Source organism: Trichechus manatus, unplaced genomic scaffold (genome assembly GCF_000243295.1).
Source record: "Trichechus manatus latirostris isolate Lorelei unplaced genomic scaffold, TriManLat1.0 scaffold00088, whole genome shotgun sequence".
Classification (NCBI taxonomy): Eukaryota; Metazoa; Chordata; class Mammalia; order Sirenia; family Trichechidae; genus Trichechus; species Trichechus manatus.
The window spans coordinates 3,940,962-3,961,157 of NW_004444024.1; the positions used below are offsets into that span (position 1 = coordinate 3,940,962).

The window sequence follows — 20,196 nt, forward strand, 5'->3', positions numbered from 1 at the left end:
AGAAGGTTGATATGTTGTGGGGTTGTTAACCAATGTCATAAAACAACATGTGTACTACTGTTTCATGAGAAACTATTTGTTCTGTAAGCCTTCATCTGAAGTACAATAAAAAATAAAAATAAAAATAAAAAAACCTATTCTGTTGAGTCAATTTCGACTCATAGTGACCCTATAGGACAGAGTAGAATCACCCCATAGAGTTTCCAAGGAGCGCCTGGTGGATTTGAACTATCAACCTTTTGGTTAGCAGCTGTAGCTCTTAACCACTACGCCACCAGGATATTAGAAAGATAAAAGTAGATATCAACGTTTCACTTGCAGGGACTAAAAAGACTAGAAGCAGAAGGGATTTTCCCGTAAATCAGACCTTTGGTTTATCTTTATCATTACGTACTGTAGAGAAGAAACTCTCGGGAGAGGCTGAGGGCATACGAAATATTTCCTGCCTACAAAAAAAAGGAAACAAAATAGTTAACAGCGCTAAGGATATCTCCTCTGATCAAATCATTAAATGGATTAAGAATAATAATAATAAAACCTATAAAATAGTCTTACCACAAGTAGGTAATAAGACTAATTGAGATGAGCAGTAGACTAGAAATTTAGAGGTTCTTTGTTTAAATCCAGGATCTGGTGCTAATTTATGTGTGGCCCTCATGCAAGCCAAGTCTCTTCAGTTTCTTCATTTACAAATTACTTATTACCACCCTGACCTTGGAAGGCAGAAAAATAAGCTTTCTTAATAAAGTGCCTTCAAGTCTTAAAGCATGCAAAACCATGTAACTGCAGGATGCTGTTATTTTGTTACATTTTATTATTAAACTTAACATGGGACTATAAAATCTGTAGTAAAAATATAACTCGTTCTCCAGGCTCAGTACTTCCTAGAGTCTACAAAGTTTGTGAGAGAGAGGTGACCAAACCCGTTGCCGCTGAGTCGATTCTGACTCATAGTGACCCTACAGGACAGAGTAGAACTGCCTCATAGGGTTTCCAAGGAGCAACTGGTGGATTCAAACTGCCGACCTTTTGGTTAGCAGCCACTAGGGCCCCAAGAGAGGTGAAAGAAGAATTAAAATGGAAACATCGCCCAGTGCATACTAATTACCTCACCCAGCAGCTGTTCAGTTTTGGGCTAACCATGGTCAAAGGTAAACAGCGGCTTTCCAGACAAATCTGGGGAACAGAATCCAATATAGATGGGCTGCTATCCTCCTCTGGGTGCCAGGAAATGATGACTAACTGATAGAACTGGATTTCCTTTCAATTGTTTCATTTTTGCATGTTAAAAAATGCATTTTTAATGATAAAAGTAACAATAAGCACATTATAAAAACTATGTGAAATAGAAATTGCTCCATTGAAACCCAGGCACTGCAAGCACTTTTGATAATATATAGTTTTTATATAGCTATAATTATATTTTTATATAAAATTTTAAAAAATTATTTTTATAATTATGTTTTTCAAATGTTTCACTCTACATTATCAATGTATTTTTTGTTATTCTATAGTCTTCATAGACAACATTTTTAATGACTGCATTTTACTCCATCCAGAAGCTACATCACAGACGACCTACTCATTCCACTATTGTTAGACATGTGGATTGTTTCTAATTATTTAATATTATGAATTATTCTGTTCTACATTTAACAGAGGAATAGTTAAGTAATCTATGGATATCTTCCATTGTCGATATTAACTCAAAGCTATAGCTTCTTCAAGGTCATTATGTGTCACAAACTTTGTGTTCAGCTGCTAACTGAAAGGTTAGTGTTTCAAATCCACCCAGCAGTGCTGTGGAAGAAGGGCCTGGCAACCTACTTCCATAAAGACTACAAGCATTGAAGACCCTATAGAGTGCAGTTCTACTCTGCAACACATAGGGTTGCCATGAGTCAGAACTGATTCAAACGGCTATGCATTTTTTTTATAGCTTCTTCAAAGTCTTTGGGAGATGAAAATTAAAATATAATTTTACATCTTTTTCAAACTCAAGGGCCTACTCATAAGATACAATTATATTTTATCAAGACTAAAGTTAGAATTACTTTTGATGTCCCATTTAAATTTCTTTGGAAATGTATATTCTCAATAATGTTAAATGAAAAAGTAGAACATACATTTCTAGTGTACACTATAATAGTAATAGCTTACATTTATTGAGTGTACATTACCTCTCAAACATTGTGTGAAGGGCTTTACATGTAATAACTTATTTAATCCTCACAACAACCCTTTGAGGTGAGTGTCATTACTATTCCCCTTTTACAGAAGAGAAAACTGAGGCCCAGGGACATTAATAAAGTTGCTCAAGTTTTCACAGAATTTGAACTCAAGTCTGTCTAACGCTAGAGACTATGGTTTAACCACTACACTCCCCTGTCTCTCATTATTAGCAGTTACTTAAATAGTTTTTAAATTAAAACATAGTATATATATATTAAATTTTATTTAATAATTAAAGGTTATGGAGGGGCAGCTATTCTTAATTTACTGGGGTGAAAAATGGAATGTAAATCACCTACAAGACAATGCCATATGTGTTCTATTACTGTGGAATAAAAGAAAGTGCTGTAAGAGGACAAAAGAGGAGAGCATGGGAACTCTGAGGAGACTTGAGAAAGACTTCAGAAAGTAGGTGACATTTGTGCTGTGCCTTGTAAGATAAGTACAACTTCACCAGACAGAGCACCATTGTGGAAAGGGAGTCTACCAGTGAGGAGAGGAGAAATCTATGTCATTATAGTTAGGAAAAAAACAAAAACAAACAAACAAACAAAAAAAGAACTAATAATTAGGCACTGTATTTAAAACCCATCTTTCAGGGTAATCTGCTCTAAGTTTATCTCCCCCAAGCCTCTCCATGTCATTTCTCCATTACCCTCCTTCATTAAAATTCAGTTACTCCTCACCCCTCTTTATGATAAGTTAAAAATTTTCTGGAAACTCAGTTTACTCATATGTGATATGGAAATAATAAAATAACTGCTCTGCTTAACTCACATTTTGTTCTGTTAGGAAGATGAAAAGCATGAAAGTGCTTAGAAAATTGTAAAGCAGAAGGCATTATACTTATTGTGATGAAGCACTGAGCCTCATTTACTCTCCTACCTGGAAATAGGCAAAAGCCAAGTGATCCAAGGCATCTTCTAGACTTGCCTCATCCTCTGTGTTCCACTCTCCATAAGCTCCTCGGAAGAGACTGACAGCCTCCTCCAGCCATGGAATGGCATGGTAGTAATCCCCCATGTCATAGGCTACCTGTAGGAAACAGAAGGACCATCACTAAAGTTTTAGTCCATAGGTAGAGAGAAGGAAATGATAATTCAAAGAGTAAGGGGGCCTTTGGAACCCAAGAAGGCAAGTTTTACTCTTAAATTCATTTTGATTCAATTCAAAAGTAATTTATTAAGCATCTATAATATGCAAAGCATTATACTAGGTGTAGAGAAGGCATAAAGGTTATTTCATTCAAAGAATTTATAATATAGGGGAGAAGAGAAATATGAGTTCAAGTTACTTTAATATTGGGCAGAATAGCACGAGAACTTAAAGAAAATGTGCATAATATGCTATGGAGGCATAGAGAAGGGAGGAGATTGGGGACTCTCAGAAGGCTTCATGGAAAAAGGAGCATCTGAAATGGGCCTTCTGTGAAGAAAGAAAAGGATTTCAACAAGCAGAGAATGGGAGGAAGAGCAGTCTAAATGAGAGGAGGACAGAAACAGAAGCCAAAAACCAGAATGTGTTCAAGTAGCCCATTGTAGCTGCAGCCTACAGTAGAAGGAAGCAGAAAATGAACTTAGAAAGGCAGTATGGGCTAAGCTAATGAGAGCCTTGAATGTCATGTTTTTTAGGAAGTTATTGCTGGTAGCAATGTACAGAATAAATTACATTCATTCCAATATTTACTGAGTATTTACTATGTACCTGGTGCTCCCTGACCTTACAGAGCTTATAATCAAGTGAGGGGCACACAAACAAACCAACAATTGAAACACAGTGTATTAGACACCACAACGACGGTAAACATGGAAATGCTGTAGGATCCCAGTGGATTTGCTCTGTAGCAAATGTTGAAACGTTAGGGAATATGGGCCACACGTACCATACATAGCACCTGTCTCACAATAGAACCAATAAGTAAGTTTAGCAATGTCTCAGGACACAAGGTCAATATATAAAAGTCACTTGTATTTTTATAGACTAGCAGCAACTAGAATACCAAAACTGCAGGTGGAATTTCCTTGAAGTTGATGTTGGAGCCGGCATGGAATTATAAAGTCACAGAGTTGGAAGAACTCTTACAAAATGATCTAATTCAGTTGTAAACCCAGACTAGGCAGAAGCTAGAGATACTGCAACTCTGTAGTCTAAACAATAAATTAATTCCTATCCCAGTTCAGTAGGTCCCTGGGTGTCACAAATGGTTTTCACAGAAAGGTTAGCAGTTTGAACTCACCCAACAGCACCTCAGAAGAAAATCCTGGCGATCTGCTTCCGTAAAGATTGCAGCCTAGAAAACCCTATGGAGCAATCCTACCGTGTAACAGATGAGGTCGCTATGAATTGAAATTGACTTGACAGCAACAGTTTTGGGTTTTTTTTTTTTAATCCCAGGTCTGCCATTAACCTGCTGTGTTAACTTTCTGGATCCCAAGTTTCCTATTTGTAAAAAGGCTGAGTTGAAGAATAATAAAAAATGATTAATTATTTTCTGCCAAGTTAACAACTTATTTAATTAAGATCCCCAGGAGGAATTTCAAGGCCTAACGATATGGTAGACTGAGATAACTAGAATCCTTCCAATTACCAATACTTTTAAATTTTGAATAAAACATAACAACCATTTTGTTATATATTTGCAAGAAAAAATGGAAAATTCCCAGGTACCAGAAACAAAAAAGGACTTGAAAACCCAAGAAATAAGCTTATGAACAGATGCTGAAGATACCCAGGGTGGATGTGGGTATAAATGGTGGTAACCTTGGTGCTTAGTAACCCTAGATTATAATGCCTACATGAGGATAGAAGATAAGCCTTCCTTGCTGTTGTTGTTGTGTGCTGTCAAGCTGATTCAACTCAGAGCGGCCCTATAGGACAGAGTGGAGCCCTGGTGGTGCAGTGGTTAAGAGCTCAGGCTGCTAACCTAAAACGGCTGGCAGTTGGAATCTACCAGCTGCTCCTTGGAATCTACCAGCCCCATAGGGTTTCCTAGGATGTAATCTTTACAGGAGCAGACTGCCAGATCTTTTCTCCCACAGAGCTACTGGTGGGTTCGAACCACCAATCTCTTCGTCAGCAGCCAAGCACTTGACCATTGCACCACCAGGGCTCCTTAAGTCTTTCTTAGATCTCCAGAATTCCTGGAAGACGCAAACCAAAACTCTTTGGCGGGATATTCCCACAGCTCTGGGCACACACATTCTTTTAGGGAGGAAAACCTCTTGTTAAAAATAAGCTCACGTTTAAAAAAAAAAAAAGCTCGCAATAAAAAATGACAAGAAATAATCCACTGTGAACAAGAGTCAAGAGACACAATAGTAGGGCAGTAGAATTAGACAACTAAGAACTTCAGAAAATAGAAAGACTGATCTACTTTAAAATAACCCTTGGAGGAGGGGCTTGGGAAAGTATTGTTGTGTTGCTGTTAGGTGCCGTGGACTCAGTTCCAACACATAGCAATCCTATGTACAACAGAACAAAACACTGCGCAGTCCTGCGCCATCCTCACAATATTTGGGAAATATATGTTTGGGAAAGTATAGATGAAACAAATTTGGCCAAATGTTAATAACTATTGAAGCTGAATGATGGGTATATAGAGGTTCATTAGGCTATTGTTTTTTCTACTTTTCTGAATGTCTGAGAATTTTCATAATAAAAAGAATAGAAAATCAGAAAGAAAATATTTTAAAAGTAGACAAGTCCAAAGAAAAGTGAAAACGGATATATACATAAAACCTACACTAACATCATACTTAAGGGTGAAACAGTGAACACTTTAACTCTCTCACTTCAGCAACAAGGATAGCTGCTCTCACTCCTACTATTCAACATTATACTAGAGATATGCTAACCAGTATAATAGGCAGAAAAATTAATGAAAGGCACAAAGATTGAAAAGAAAGAAATAAAATTGTTCCTATTCACAATTATTTACACAGAAAATCTTAAGATCAACAAAAATTTGCTAGAACCAATATGTAAGTTTAGCAATGTCTCAGGACACAGGGTCAATATACAAAAGTCAACCTTGTATTTTTAGAGACTAGCAGCAAATAATTGGAAAATAAAAAATTTAAGTTCTATTTACAATAACATAAAAAATACGTAAGAAAAATATTAACAAGAGATTATAAAACCTCGAAATTGAAACTAAAAAACTTTGTTGAGAGAAATTAAAGAAAACCTATATAAATGGAGAGATATACCATGTTCAAGAAGTGGAAACTCAATTTAGTTAAGATGTCAGTTCCCTTCAAACTGATCTATAGATTCAGTGCAATCCCAGTAATAATCTTTGCAGGCTTTTCTTCCCCCACCCCCACCCCAAAAGAAATTGAGAAGCTAATTCTAAAATATATACGGAAATGCAAAGAAGGTAGAATAGCCCAAACAATCTTGCAAATGAAAAATAAAGTTGAAGGACTTACTCTACATGACTCAAGACTTACTATAAAGCCACATAAATCAAGACAGTGTTACTGGCATAAAGAGAGAAAAATCCAACAATGATTTTTTATAGAGAATCCAGAAATAGACCCACACTTACACAGTCAGTCGACTTCAATGAGGGAGACAAAGCAATGCAATGCAGAAAGAAAAATCTTTTCAACACATGATACTGGAACAATTGGACGTTCAAAGGAAAAAAAAAAAAGCTTCAACTCGTACCTTGCACCATACACAAAACTGATTCAAGATGGATCATAGAACTAAACATAGAAATTAAAACTTTTAATTTTTTTTAAATAACCAAAAAACTTGAACAGACACTCTCAAAGGAAGATATGCAATGGTCAATATGCACATGAAAAAATTTCACATCATTAGTCATCAGGAAAGATTAATAACTCCAAATACTGGCAAGATGTGGGGCAACCAGAATCCTCATAGACTGTTGGTGGGAATGTAAAATGATATAATCAATTTGGAAAATCATTTTCCAGTTTCCTATAAAATTAAGTATACATTTATTTTTTGACCCAGCAATCCCACTCCCAGGTATTTATCCAAGAGAAATGAAAACAAATATCCACAGAAAGATTTACGTAAGATTGTTAGCAGCAATGTTATTTGCAATAGTCCCAAATTGGAAACAACCCAAGTACTCCTCAGTAGGAGACTGTTGTCGCTGTGGTCAGTTGCTGTAGAGTCGGCTCTGACTCACAGTGACCTTAGGAATAACAGAACAAAACATTGTCCAGTCCTGTACCATTCCATGATCTTGGATATATCTGAGAATATTTTTGCAGCTATCATGTCAATTCATCTCATTGAGGGCTTCCCTCGTTTTTGCCGACTCTCTACTTTACCAAACATGATGTCCTTTTCTAGCAAAAGTAAGCAAGCCAAATTCTCACTACATTCACTTCTAAGGAGGATTCCAGTTGTATTTCTTCTAAGACTGATTTGTTCGTTCCTCTGGCAGTCCATGATATATTCAATATTCTTTGCCAACACCACAATTCAAATGCATCAATTCTTCTTCCATCTTCTTTTTTCTAATTGTCTAGCTTTGCATGCATATGAGGCAATTGAAAAGACCATGGCTTGGGACAGTTTGTGATATATTCATATATTCATATAATGGAATACTATTCAGCAATAAAAAGGAACAGACTGATAAATACAACAACATGGATGAATCTTACAGATACAATGTCCTGCGTGAAAGAAACTGGACACGAAAGAGTACATACTGTGTGGTTCCACTTATATGAAGTTCTAGAATAGGCAAAACTAGTCCAAGGTTAAAAATAAAAATTGAACAGTGGATAGGGAGAATGACTGGGAAGTAACATGGAGGAATTTCTGGGAAGATGTTCTATATCATGATAGGGATGTGGTTACATGGGTGTATCTATTTGCAAAAATTATACAGTTAAGATCTGTACATTTCAATGCATATAAATTTTACTTCAAAAAATATATATATATAAATAAATATTGAATTGGCAGTGGGGGTTGAGGTGAAGGTGAAACAAGAGAGGGAAAATTCTGCTAATTGCTCAAACTGGGTGATGGTTACATGTTTAATGTATTATTGTTTACTTTGTATATGCTTGAACTTTTCCATAATAAAAAGGTTTTAAAATCCAAAGGAAATGAAAACATTATTTTTTTAAAAAGCAGGTATATTTGAAAGAGGACCATATAAAATTTCTAGAAATGAAAATTAGAGCAATTGAAATAAAAATCAAGAACTTTTACTGTAAAGAAGAGCAGAGTAATGGAGTGTTAATTAAAAGAAGGATATTTTATCCCCCCAAAAAAAACAAACAAAACTTAATGAATGGTATGGCAGAGGCTGCTATTTGCCTACCAAATAATCATTTTCCCCTTCTCTCTTAAATTATCAGAGCCCTGTGTTTTATCTAGGGACATTTGCAAGTCAGTTATAGGGCTGTATATCAAAGCTTTTCTTGTAGCTAGATATGGCTCTCTAAATATGTGTCAATGAGAAGTGTAAGGAGAAATGTGTAGGACCTCTAGGAATCTCCGTAAAAAGAACAGGTAAAAATCTTTCTTTGTTCTCTCCCTTCATTCTACTTGGAACATTCTGCCTGAAACATGGTTGGCAATCTAGCAGCCATCTTGGACCATGAGGACAAGGGCCTTTATGACATCAGAGTTAGGAGAAATTTCTTAAATGAGGCAAAAAACATAACTCATAAAGAAAAAGATTGATAAATTAGACTACATTAAAACAAAAAAAACTTTTGTAATACAAAAGATACTATGAAAGGTAAACGTATAGAGACCAAAGCTTACCTGTGGTTACCGGGGTGGAAGGGTGAGAAAAAAGGGAATCACTGTTTAGGAAGTGTTGAGTATCTATTAATGCTGATGGAAAATTCGGCAATTAATAATGGTGATGATTGCACAATATGATTAATGTAATCAGTGTTGCTGAATTGTACATGTAAAAAATGTTGAATTGGTAAATGTGCTATATATAGTTTTACCACATTTAAAATTTTTTAAAAAAGGCACTGAGAATAAAATTAAAAGATAGCCATAGACTAGCAGGAGGTATTCACAATCTAATAACAATATAAAGGATTGTTATTCAGAATATATATGTACTCCAACAAACCAACAAGAAAAAGACAAGCGACTCAATAGAAAAAGAGGCAAATGCTCTATGAACGAACAATTCACAGAGAAAGAATTTCAAATGACTGATAAACATATGAAAAAAATGCTCAATCTAGAAATCAGAGAAATAAAAAATTAAAATGAGATAAAATTTTATACCCATCAAGTTGGCAAAAATTAATATATCTGACTGTACGAAGTTTTAGTGAGGAGGTGGAGGAACAGAAAATTCATCTAAAGCTAACAGAGACATAAATTGCTACAATCACTTTGAAGAGCAACTGAGTAGTACCCAGTAAAGCTGAAGATGCACATTGCCTGCTACCCAGCAATTTTACTTCTAGGTCATCTTCCCTAGAAAAACTTTCCCCCATGCGCATAGGAGACATTTAGGAGGATGTTAACTGAAACACTGTGTATAATATTTAAAAACCCCATAATATAGTAGGGTAATTTATAACTAAACTTGCAGTATATTCATTCAATGGATTATAGAATAGCAATAAAAATGAATGAAGTCAAATACGTCATATGGATAAATCTCAAAGGCATAATGTTAAGTGAAAAAACCACTTTGCAAAAGAGGATTCGCAATATGATTTTATTTTTATCAAATTTCTAAATACATACAAAGTTTACAGAAACATGCACATGTAGTGAAAAGTACAAAAGTATGCATAGGAAGATGCGTACTAACTTTAGGATGATGGGTACATGGGCAAGGGTGGGGTAGAAAGGGGAGAGGGGCGGCAGTGAGAAGGAATAGGAGTGGACTTTAGCTATATGTTGCATCTTTAAAAAAAACATGAAATAAATATAGCAAAACTTTGAATATACATTTAATTTCAATTGTAGGTCTAATTGCTTGCTATATTATCTTATGTACTTTTCTGATGTTTGAAATGTTCTCTCTTTCAAAATAAGTAAATAAATACAGAAATAAAGATTGCCAGTGAGACTTTCAGGAAGCAACTTACTAAATTAGCCATGAACTTGATGATTGAGCTGAGTCCGTTCAGGACGTCAGAAAAGGAAAATAATATATAGAAAGGCTTAGGACAACCCACTCTGCATGATTTGGAGACTAATCCCAAAAGTTGGTCTCGTGAGGCCCACTCTCAGATCTACTAAGGAAAACTGTAGGGGCCGGGAAAAATTCATTTTCCTGCAATATACATCTTTAAAATTAAAAAGGATTTACTCCATTACTTCTTGAGGGAAAGGCTGGGAAAGAGTATATCATAAAATGACCTCAAATGTGAGTATAATTTTGATCAATGATTAGTTAAATACCTCATATGGGAGGTTCCTGAAGTGTATTTCCTCAGTAATGTTAAAGTGAATGGCCTCAGGTTTTTGACACTTCTTTATTTTAGTATTTTTTTAATGCTTAGTGTCTCAGTTATCTACTGCTACTATAACAAATACCACAAGTGGGTGGCTTTAACAAACAGAAATTTATTTTCTCACAGTTTAGGAGCCGCCAAATGTAGAGCAGCAGCTCTAGGGGAAGTCTTTCTCTCTCTGTCAGCTCTGGAGGAAGGTCCATATCTCTTCAGCTTCTGCTTCCTGATTTCTTGGAGATCTCCCTGTGTCCTGGCATCTATCTTACCCCATCTCTGCTTCTTCTGCTTGCCTGTTTAATCTCCTTTATATCTCAAAAGAGACTGACTCAAGACAAACCCTACACTAATCCTGCCCATTAACATAATAAAGATAGCCCATTCCCAGATGGGATTATAAACACAAGCATGTTGTTGTTGTTAGGTGCCATCGAGTTGGTTCCAACTCATAGCGACCCTATGCACAAAAGAAGAAAACACTGCCCAGTCCTGCATCATCCTCACAATCGTTATGCTTGAGCCCATGGTTGCAGCCACTGTGTCAATCTATCTGTTGAGGGTCTTCCTCTTTTTTGCTGACCCTCTACTTTACCAAGCATGATGTCCTTCTCCAGGGACTGGTCCCTCCTGATAACATGTCCAAAGTATGTGAGACAAAGTCTCGCCATCTTTGCTTCTAAGGAGCATTCTGGTTGTACTTCTTCCAAGACATATTTGTTCGTTCTTTTGGCAGGCTGTGGTATATTCAATATTCTTCACCAACATCACAATTCAAAGGTTTCAATTCTTCTTTGGTCTTCCTCTTTCTTATTCATCATCCAGCTTTCACATGCATATGAGGTGATTGAAAACACCATGGCTTGGGTCAGGCACACCTTAGTCTTCAAGGTGACATCTTTGCTTTTCAACACTTTAAAAAGGTCTTTTGCAGGAGATGTGCCCAATGCAGTGTGTCTTTTGATTTCTTGATGGGTGCTTCCACAGGTGTTGATTGTGGATCCAAGTAAAACGAAATCCTTGACAACTTCAATCTTTTCTCCATTTATCATGATGTCGTTTATTGGTCCAGTTGTGAGGATTTTTGTTTTCTTTAGGTTGAGGTGTAATCCATACTGAAGGCTGTGGTCTTTGATCTTCACCAGTAAGTGTTTCAAGTCCTCTTCACTTTCAGCAAGCAAGGTTGTGTCATCTCTGCATATCACACGTTGTTAATGAGTCTTCCTCCAATCCTGATGCCCCGTTCTTGTTCATATAGTCCAGCTTCTCACACGATACCACACAGTATCCCCTTGTTCTGTTTGAATCACTGCCTCTTGATCTATGTACAGGTTTCTCATGAGCACAGTTAAGTGTTCTGGAATTCCCATTCTTCGCAATGCTATCCATAATTTGTTATGATCCACACAGACAAATACCTTTGCATAGTCAATAAAACACAGGTAAACATCTTTCTGGTATTCTCTGTTTTCAGCCAGGATCCATCGGATATCAGCAATGATATCCCTGGTTCCACGTTCTCTTCTGAATCCAGCCTGAATTTCTGGCAGGTCCCTGTCAATATCCTGCTGCAGCCACTTTTGAATGATTTTCAGCAAAATTTTACTTGCGTGTGATATTAATGATATTGTTTGATAGTTTCGGCATTTGGTTGGATCACCTTTCTTGGAAACAGACATAAATATAGCTCTCTTCCAGTCAGTTGGTGCGATGGTTATAAGATTGTGTGTCAACTTGGCTGGGACACGATTCTTAGTGTTTTGGCAGTAGTATAATGTTGTGATCACTTCCCTGCTGAGATCTGATACGTGATCACCCCCATGATGGGATCTGCTGTGAGTAGCCAATCAGTTGAAGGGGAGTTTCCTTGGGCGTGACCTGTATCTAGTGTGGGCAGATGTTGAGGCAGGGCTCAGGGGCTTTTGCTCATTCTGGATCCCACAGCTGGCTCCTGTTCATCTGACCTCTGGTTTTTGGGACTTGAGCTAGCAGCTTACCTTTGGTCTTGCCTGCCAATCTTGGGATTCGTCGAGCTTCACAGTCTGTGAGCAACAGCCCTGCTCTCCAGCCTGCCAATCTTGGGTTCACCAGCCCCTTCGGCTATGTGAATCAGGAGAAGTCTCTTTCCTGACCCACAGACTTGGAATGCTACAACATCTACAACCATGTGAGCCATTTCCTTGATATAAATCTCTCTCTATATGTAACCTGTAACCAAACTCATTGCCATCGAGTCGATTCCAACTCATAGTGACCCTATAGGACAAACCAGAACTGCCCCACAGGGTTTCCAAGAAGTGCCTGGTGGATTCAAACTGCTGACCTTTTGGTTAGCAGCCGTAGCTCTCAACCACTACACCACCAGGATCTCCTCTTTCTCTCTCTCTCTATATATATATTTATTTATATGCTTTACTGGTTTTGCTTCTCTAGAGAACCTAGCCTAAGACAGTTGGCTAGGTAGCAGTCTTCCAAATTTCTTGGCATTGATGAGTGAGCACTTCCAGTGCTGCATCCATTTGTTGAAACATCTCAACTGGTGTTCTGTCAATTCCTGGAGGCTTGTTTTTCACCAATGTCTTCAGTGCAGCTTCAACCTCTTCCTTCAGTACTATTGGTTCCTGATCATATGCTACCTCTTGAAATGGTTGAACGTCGACCAATTCTTTTTGGTACAGTGACTCTGTGTATTCCTTCCATCTTCTTTTGATGCTTCCCGCATTATTTAATCTTTTTCCCATAGAATTCTTCAATATTGCAATTTGAGGCTTGAATTTTTTCTTCAGTTCTTTCAGCTTGAGAAATGCCAAGCATGTTCTTCCCTTTTGCTTTTCTAACTCTTAGTCTTTGCACATGTCATTATAATACTTTCTTTTCTCAAGCCACCTGTTGAAATCTTCTGTTCAGCTCTTTTATGTCATCATTTCTTCCTTTTGCTTTAGCTCCTTGACATTCAAAAGCAAGTTTCAGAGTCTCTTCTGACATCCATTTTGGTCTTTTCTTTCTTTACTGTCTTTTTAATGAGTTCTCGCTTTCTTTATGTATGACGTCCTTGATATCATTCCACAACTCATCTGGCCCTTGCTCATTAGTGTTCAGCGTGTCAAATATATTCTTGAGATAGTCTCTAAACTCAGGTGGGATATAGTCAAGGTTGTACTTTGGCTGTCATAGACTTGTTCTAATTTTCTTCAGTTTCATCTTGAACTTGCATATGAGCAATTGACAGTCTGTTCAGCAGTCTGCCCCTGGCCTTGTTCTGACTGATGATATTGAGCTTTTCCATCATCTCTTTCCACGGATGTAGTCATTTTGATTCCTGAGTATTCCATCTGGCAAGGTCCACGTGTACAGTCGCCGTTTATGTTGGTGAAAAAAGGTATTTGCAATGAAGAAGTCGTTGGTCTTACAAAATTCTATTATGCGATCTCCAGCGTCATTTATATCACCAAGCCCATATTTCCCAATTACTGACCTTCTTCGTTTCCAGCTTTCGCATTCCAATCACCAGTAATTATCAATGCATCCTGATTATATGTTCGATCAATTTCAGACTGCAGAAGATGGTAAAAATCTTCAGTTTCTTTATCTTTGGCCTTAGTAGTTGGTGCATAAATTTGAATAATAGTGGTATTAACTGGTCTTCCTTGTAGGCATGTGGATATTATCCTATCACTGACAGTGGTGCACTTCATGGTAGATCTTGAAGCATAGAGGTTATGAATTATAATACATATTTTCAAGGGACACAATTCAATCCATAACACTTAGGAGATGTTGCAAGGATTCCAGTAAGTCTCAGAAGGCTGAGAGTTTTTATGATCTTACCTTCAAATCACCATCTTTTATTCCTCTACTCCATCCTTTAACCCTGCTTCCCCTTTTCATTCAGCAATTCATCTACTGGCAAGGTGCTATACTTAGGGTGACCAAATGACCAGTTTTCCCAGATGGTCCTAGTTTATGTCTGTTGTCCAGGCATAATCAATAATACCCATTTCACTTTCAAGAGTGTCCTAAGTATATGATCACCTTAGCTATTGTGGAAAGAATGTGAGAAATCCAAGACCTGGGTTCAAGATATAGTTCTGCTACTTAAAGTTGTGTAATCTTTGGCAAGTTATTTAGATAGCAGTGGTGGTTCAGTGGTAGAATTTCTGCCTTCATGTGGAAGACCTGGGTTCGATTCTGGCCAATGCTCTTCAAGTACAGGTACCACTCATCTTTCAGTGGAGGCTTATGTGTTGCTATGATGCTTAACGGGTTTCAGCAGAGCTTCCAGACTAAGACAGACTAGGAAGAAAGGCCTGGTGATTTACTTACAAAAATCAGCCACTAAAAACCCTATGGATCACAATGTTCTGATCCCATTGTGCATGGGGTTGCCATGAGTCCTGAGCCAACTCCACAGCAGCTAACAACAGGCAAGTTATTTATCCTCTCTGAATCTCAGTTTCTTCATCTAAAAATGGGAAAATAATATCAAATTTCTAAGCACGTTGCAAGGATTTGTTGTTGTAAGCATGCACAAAACGCTGCCCGGTCCTGTGCCATCGCCATGATCAGTCACGGATCAGACCACTGCAGATCAGACCATTGGATCCATAAGGTTTTCAGTGGCTGATTTTTGGAAGTAGATCACCAAGCCTTTCTTCCTAATCTGTGTTAGTCTGGAAGTTCTGCCGAAGCCTGCTCAGCATCATAGCAACATACAAGCCTCCACTGACAGACAGGTGGTAACTGTACATGAGGCGCATTGGCCGAAAATTGAACCCAGCACTCCCGCATGGAAGGTGAGACTTCTACCACTGAGCCACCAATGCTGTAAAAAATAGAAATATGTAAAAGTAATTGGGACATGGTTAATTCATCTCTAAGAAACTAGCACTGAGTAATTTGTCCTCTTTCTGAATGTTGTTACCTTGCCAACTTGGAAGCAGTCGTCTGCTGTGAGGGAGAAAAGCCGTCTGGGACTGTAGAGGTCAGTGACAGCAGAGCCAGTAACTCTCTGGAAGACACCTCGGGCCAGCCCCTTCACATTGAGCATGTATACATCCTGCAACCGCATCAGGGCCCTTGCTGCTCCTTCAAGGTCCTCAAAGGCTGGAAGGTCTTGCTCCACTTTCTCATAACCATCCTTCAGAGCTGTACAGGTCATAAAAGCATCAATCTCCCATTCAAAAAACTGGTAGTGAGTATCGATATATGCAAGGCAAGATCACCTGTTCAGATATTTCCTGAGCAAAGATAACGTTTTATTCATCTTTGTGTTCTCAGTGGCAAGCACAGTTCCTGGCACAGAATGGATACCTAATACGATTTTCTGAATGAGGAAGAAATGATCTGGAGTAAAAAATAAGGCACACACTTCATCATGTTGTCCCATCCTATCTGTCTCCAGGAATCTTGCCCTTTGGGGGAAGTAACTCTACCTCTTCCCCAAAGTCAACAAACTTCTTAAAGTGCAAAGTAGAGCAAATAAGGAAAGTGATCTCCCTACAGATCACACTGTAGAGGCAACTTAATGAAACAGAAGTATTAGAAGACAATTACTTTCTACATATACAAAAAGAGGGTTATATATCCTGTACTTCTTCATAGGATTGTAGTAAAGATCAGATGAGATAATGGATTTGAAAGTGCTTTCTAATGTAAAATCATATAAACATATTAAGAAGGGGACCTAGTTCTTTCCACTTGCTACAGCTAAGGAAATCAATAATACCCAGCCACCTCATTGCCCTTTATCACATCCCATCAGACTCTCTCCTTTCCACTGAGTCAGGAGATACAATCTGCCCTCTTACCCTCCAGTCCTCCTCATTACCTTGGATGTTCTCACTGGCCTCCAGACTATGTACCACATTCCTCCAGTCTGACTGCAGGCGTTTGATGAGAGTAAATGCAAGCAGAGGGTTAGCCACAGGGGTTGCTGACTCCTCATGCAAAGAAAGCACCTTGTCATAGAATCTGAAAGAGAGGAATAGAATGATCTTGCCATTACACCCAGAGGAAGGCTGCCATGGTGCATATGCACAAAAAGTAGCCAAAATTGAAACGCTGTAATTCTCTAACCAACAGGCTATGCAAGCACGAAAAATATAAAAACCACAAATACAACAAAATTAGGTCCACTCATTTGTTTACTCAGTGAGTCTCTCTACACCAGTTGATTATTGTATGTCAGGCACCATGCTAGATGCTGCAGATGCAAAGGCAAGACAGGGCCAGCTCTTAAGGAGTTCACAGACAAGAAAACAATTGTTTTCTCTCATCACTCTATGCCCAATACTTAGGATCTGGTAGAAGCTCAAAAATGTTGTTGAATTAATTACAATAATTGTGATTCATGCTATGAAAGAAGTGAGCATAAAATACTATCGCAACAAGTACACAAGGCACCTAACCCAGGTAGGAGTAGAAATGGGGTAATGGAAGACTTCTCAGAGAAGACAGCACTTGATCTGAGTCTTGAAGGATTAGTTAAAATATTAATAGCCACTACTTATTGATGTATTAGGCATCTACTGAAAGAGCTTTAAATATATTGTCTTATTTAATCCCCTAACAACCCCTGGAGTAGATTTCATTATGCCCATTTCACAGGAGAGGAAGCTGAGAAAAGGCCACACTGTTAGTAAATGACAAAGCCAGTATCTGAACCCGAGTCCACCTGACTCTAAAGCCTGGGTTCACAGCTGATTTTGCCATACTGTTTCCCATGGAACTAGAACAAAGAAGGAAGGAAGTATTTGGGGCCAACAGGGACCACCAAAGGCACAGAGGCTTGACATATATTTGTTTATTCAATAAGTCAATCTATACTGGTCACTTGCTCAATGTCAGACTCCATGCTAGATGCTGGGGATACAAAGACAAGACAGCGTTCAATGAGGAAGAATTTCACAGACAAAAAAAAATAACTTTTTCTTATCACTCTATACATAAGCTCAATAAATATTTCTATGAATGAATGGATGAAAGCTACTCTTCTAGGAGCTAGGAACAAAAACTTGAATAAGACGATAACCTTAGGGAGTACGGAGAGGGGGTGATTAATTAGGCCAGACCAGGTCAGGGAATGTTTCACAGAGGAGATAACAAATTGAGACTCGAAGGGTGAATACGAATAATGAGGAAGGGAGTAGGAGGCCTCCTTTCAGGCAGAGACCAGTTATGGTACAGAGTGAAACATTAGAGGAATTACAAGTAGCTTAGCATTGCTGGAGCAATGTGTATTGGGAGGATGGTTAGGAGATCAGACTGGAGAAGTGAGCAGTGCCTCACAGGCCTTGCTGAGGAATTTGGTTTTTACCTTGAGTGCCATTGCTACTGTTGTTGTTAGCTGCCCTAGTGTTCACTCCAACTCATGGCAACCTATGTACAGAACAAAACATTGCCTGGCCTTGTGTCATCCTCACAACTGCCAGCATGTTTGAGTCCACTGTTGCGACTACTGTGCCAATAGCCCTCTACTTCATCAAACATGATGTCTTTCTCTAGCTACTGATCCCCCCTGATAACGTGTCCAAAGCAAACAAGTCAGACAATGTTCTGTTGTGATCCATAAGGTTATCACTGGCTAATTTTGAAAGTAGATCGACAGGCTCTCTTTCTAGTCTTAGTCTGGAAACTCCGCTGAAACTTGTCCACCCTGCTGGTATTTGAAATACTAGCAGCATAGCTTCCAGCATCATAGCAACATGCAAGCCACCACAGTACAACAAACTGATCAGTGGTGAAGTGCAATAGGAGCCACCAAATGGTTTTAGCGGGAATGGGACACACTATGATTTGTCTACATTTATAAATCTGTTGAGAGGGTGGTGGATGATTCAGAGGTGGAAGCAACTGGAGGCAGAAAGACCAGTTAGGAGGCCATTTCGAAACTATAGGCAAGAGACAATGAGGGTCTGAATCACGGCAGCAATGGTGGGCAGAGAATGGGATGGATCCAAGAGGGGTATTTGGAAGCAGACTATATATAGAAACTGGTGAGACTGTACACCAGGAATGAAGAGGCGGGGCTGTCTAGTATGCTTCCAACCTTTCTGGCTTGCGGCATTCACAGAAAAGGGCCAGAAATGTGTCCTGAAGTGATCATCTTTCTAGTTAATTCCTCTCCTCCTCAGGTATCATATAGCCAAAAGATGCTGTTTCCTTTCCTGGTATACTAAGGTTATTGCATTCCTAACACAATAATAGGATTTATATTACGGAAATTTATTGATTATCTACAATATAGCCGACTGACGAGATCTAGTCCTGACCTCTACAAGCATTTTTCTCTTGCTTTAAAATTATTAATTTCAAAAACAATATAATACCAACAATGGAAGTAAAAGAGAAAAAGGGTGTGTGAAAAGGATATGGATTTATCTGATACAGCTTATGTGTTTAAGAACATGTGAGGATTTAGGAGTCCTTAGGCAAGAGTGGGGGCCCTGGTGGCACAGTAGTTAAGAGCTCAGCTGCTAACCAAAAGGCTGGCAGTTCGAATCCACCAGCTGCTCCTTGGAAATCCTATTGGGCAGTTCTACTCTGTCCTATAGGGTCACTATACATAGGAATCAACTTGATAGCAAAGGGTTTTTTTTTTTTTTTTTTCGGCAAGAATAAGGGTCTTCTACGAGTGGAAAGGGATGAGAGGAAGAGTAGTGGGAGTGGCAGGGTAGGGGGATTTCAACCTCTGAAGCAAAGTCTGATCTCAGAATTTCTCAAGGGTGGGGCCCTCAGCTGTGAAATGGGGCTTGAAATAGAAGATGACTTGCTTCACAGTGCTTCCAGGAAGTCTAATGGTTCAATTCAACCATAAACGAAGGAATGTGGGTCCAGGTGCCACAGAGAGGAAATGGGAAGTCTGGCAAGTCCCAGGTTGTCTCTGATCCCATTGACAGCAGTGTGAGACTGCCTGTTTAGGGTTTTGAAACTAAACCAGCCTCCAGAGAGTGAGAGTTTTTACTGCCCATTATTTCCTGCTTCAGCTCCATATGGAACTACTTAGTGAAAGATATTCCACTGCTAGATGAAAAAACTTACGAACTTTTTTCATGGGTTTGAGTCCAGCCTGAAGAGTAAGTGTCCAGGAACAACTGAGACTGACCGGGCAGTGATTTTATAAGACAATCAGGTAGGGAGGAGCTGGGAGGAGACCTGAGATTTATCCTGGCCCAGCTTCCAACTACCCTTCAGTCCTCCCTTCTAGAGAACGAAAGAATTGATCTAGTCTAGAACATTCTATTATTTCTTCCCATCACCTTTTCTACAACTGAATAAATAAATCCCTCATTTGGTGCCTGAGGACTAATGTTTAACAAGCATCAGCGTAAAGTGAGGCACAAAGGCAGAGGCAGGGCAGAGAGGTGGAGATTTGCCTTAAAAAATCCATCAGGGAGACTTCCGGCAAGATGGCGCTCTAGGCAGAAACACCACGCCGTCCCTCCACAACAAAGATCCGAAAAACTAAGCCAAACAGAGAATCAACAATCCTGAAACCCTAGAACATCAAATGAAGAGATAAAGAACT

At 38.6% G+C, this 20,196-nt stretch overlaps 1 protein-coding gene across 1 annotated transcript in view; it reads right to left on the reverse strand.

Moving 5' to 3' along the window:
- P4HA3 (prolyl 4-hydroxylase subunit alpha 3) overlaps positions 1-20,196 on the reverse strand; it is a 44,743-nt gene that overhangs the window by 18,267 nt on the left and 6,280 nt on the right. The window contains exons 2-5 of the mRNA XM_004381963.2: positions 16,498-16,640; positions 15,592-15,815; positions 3,118-3,267; positions 395-446 (exon numbers count right to left, since the gene is read on the reverse strand). Coding sequence (XP_004382020.1) covers positions 395-446; positions 3,118-3,267; positions 15,592-15,738 — 349 coding nt within the window. The 5' untranslated portion in view covers positions 15,739-15,815; positions 16,498-16,640. The remainder of the gene's footprint in view (positions 1-394; positions 447-3,117; positions 3,268-15,591; positions 15,816-16,497; positions 16,641-20,196) is intronic.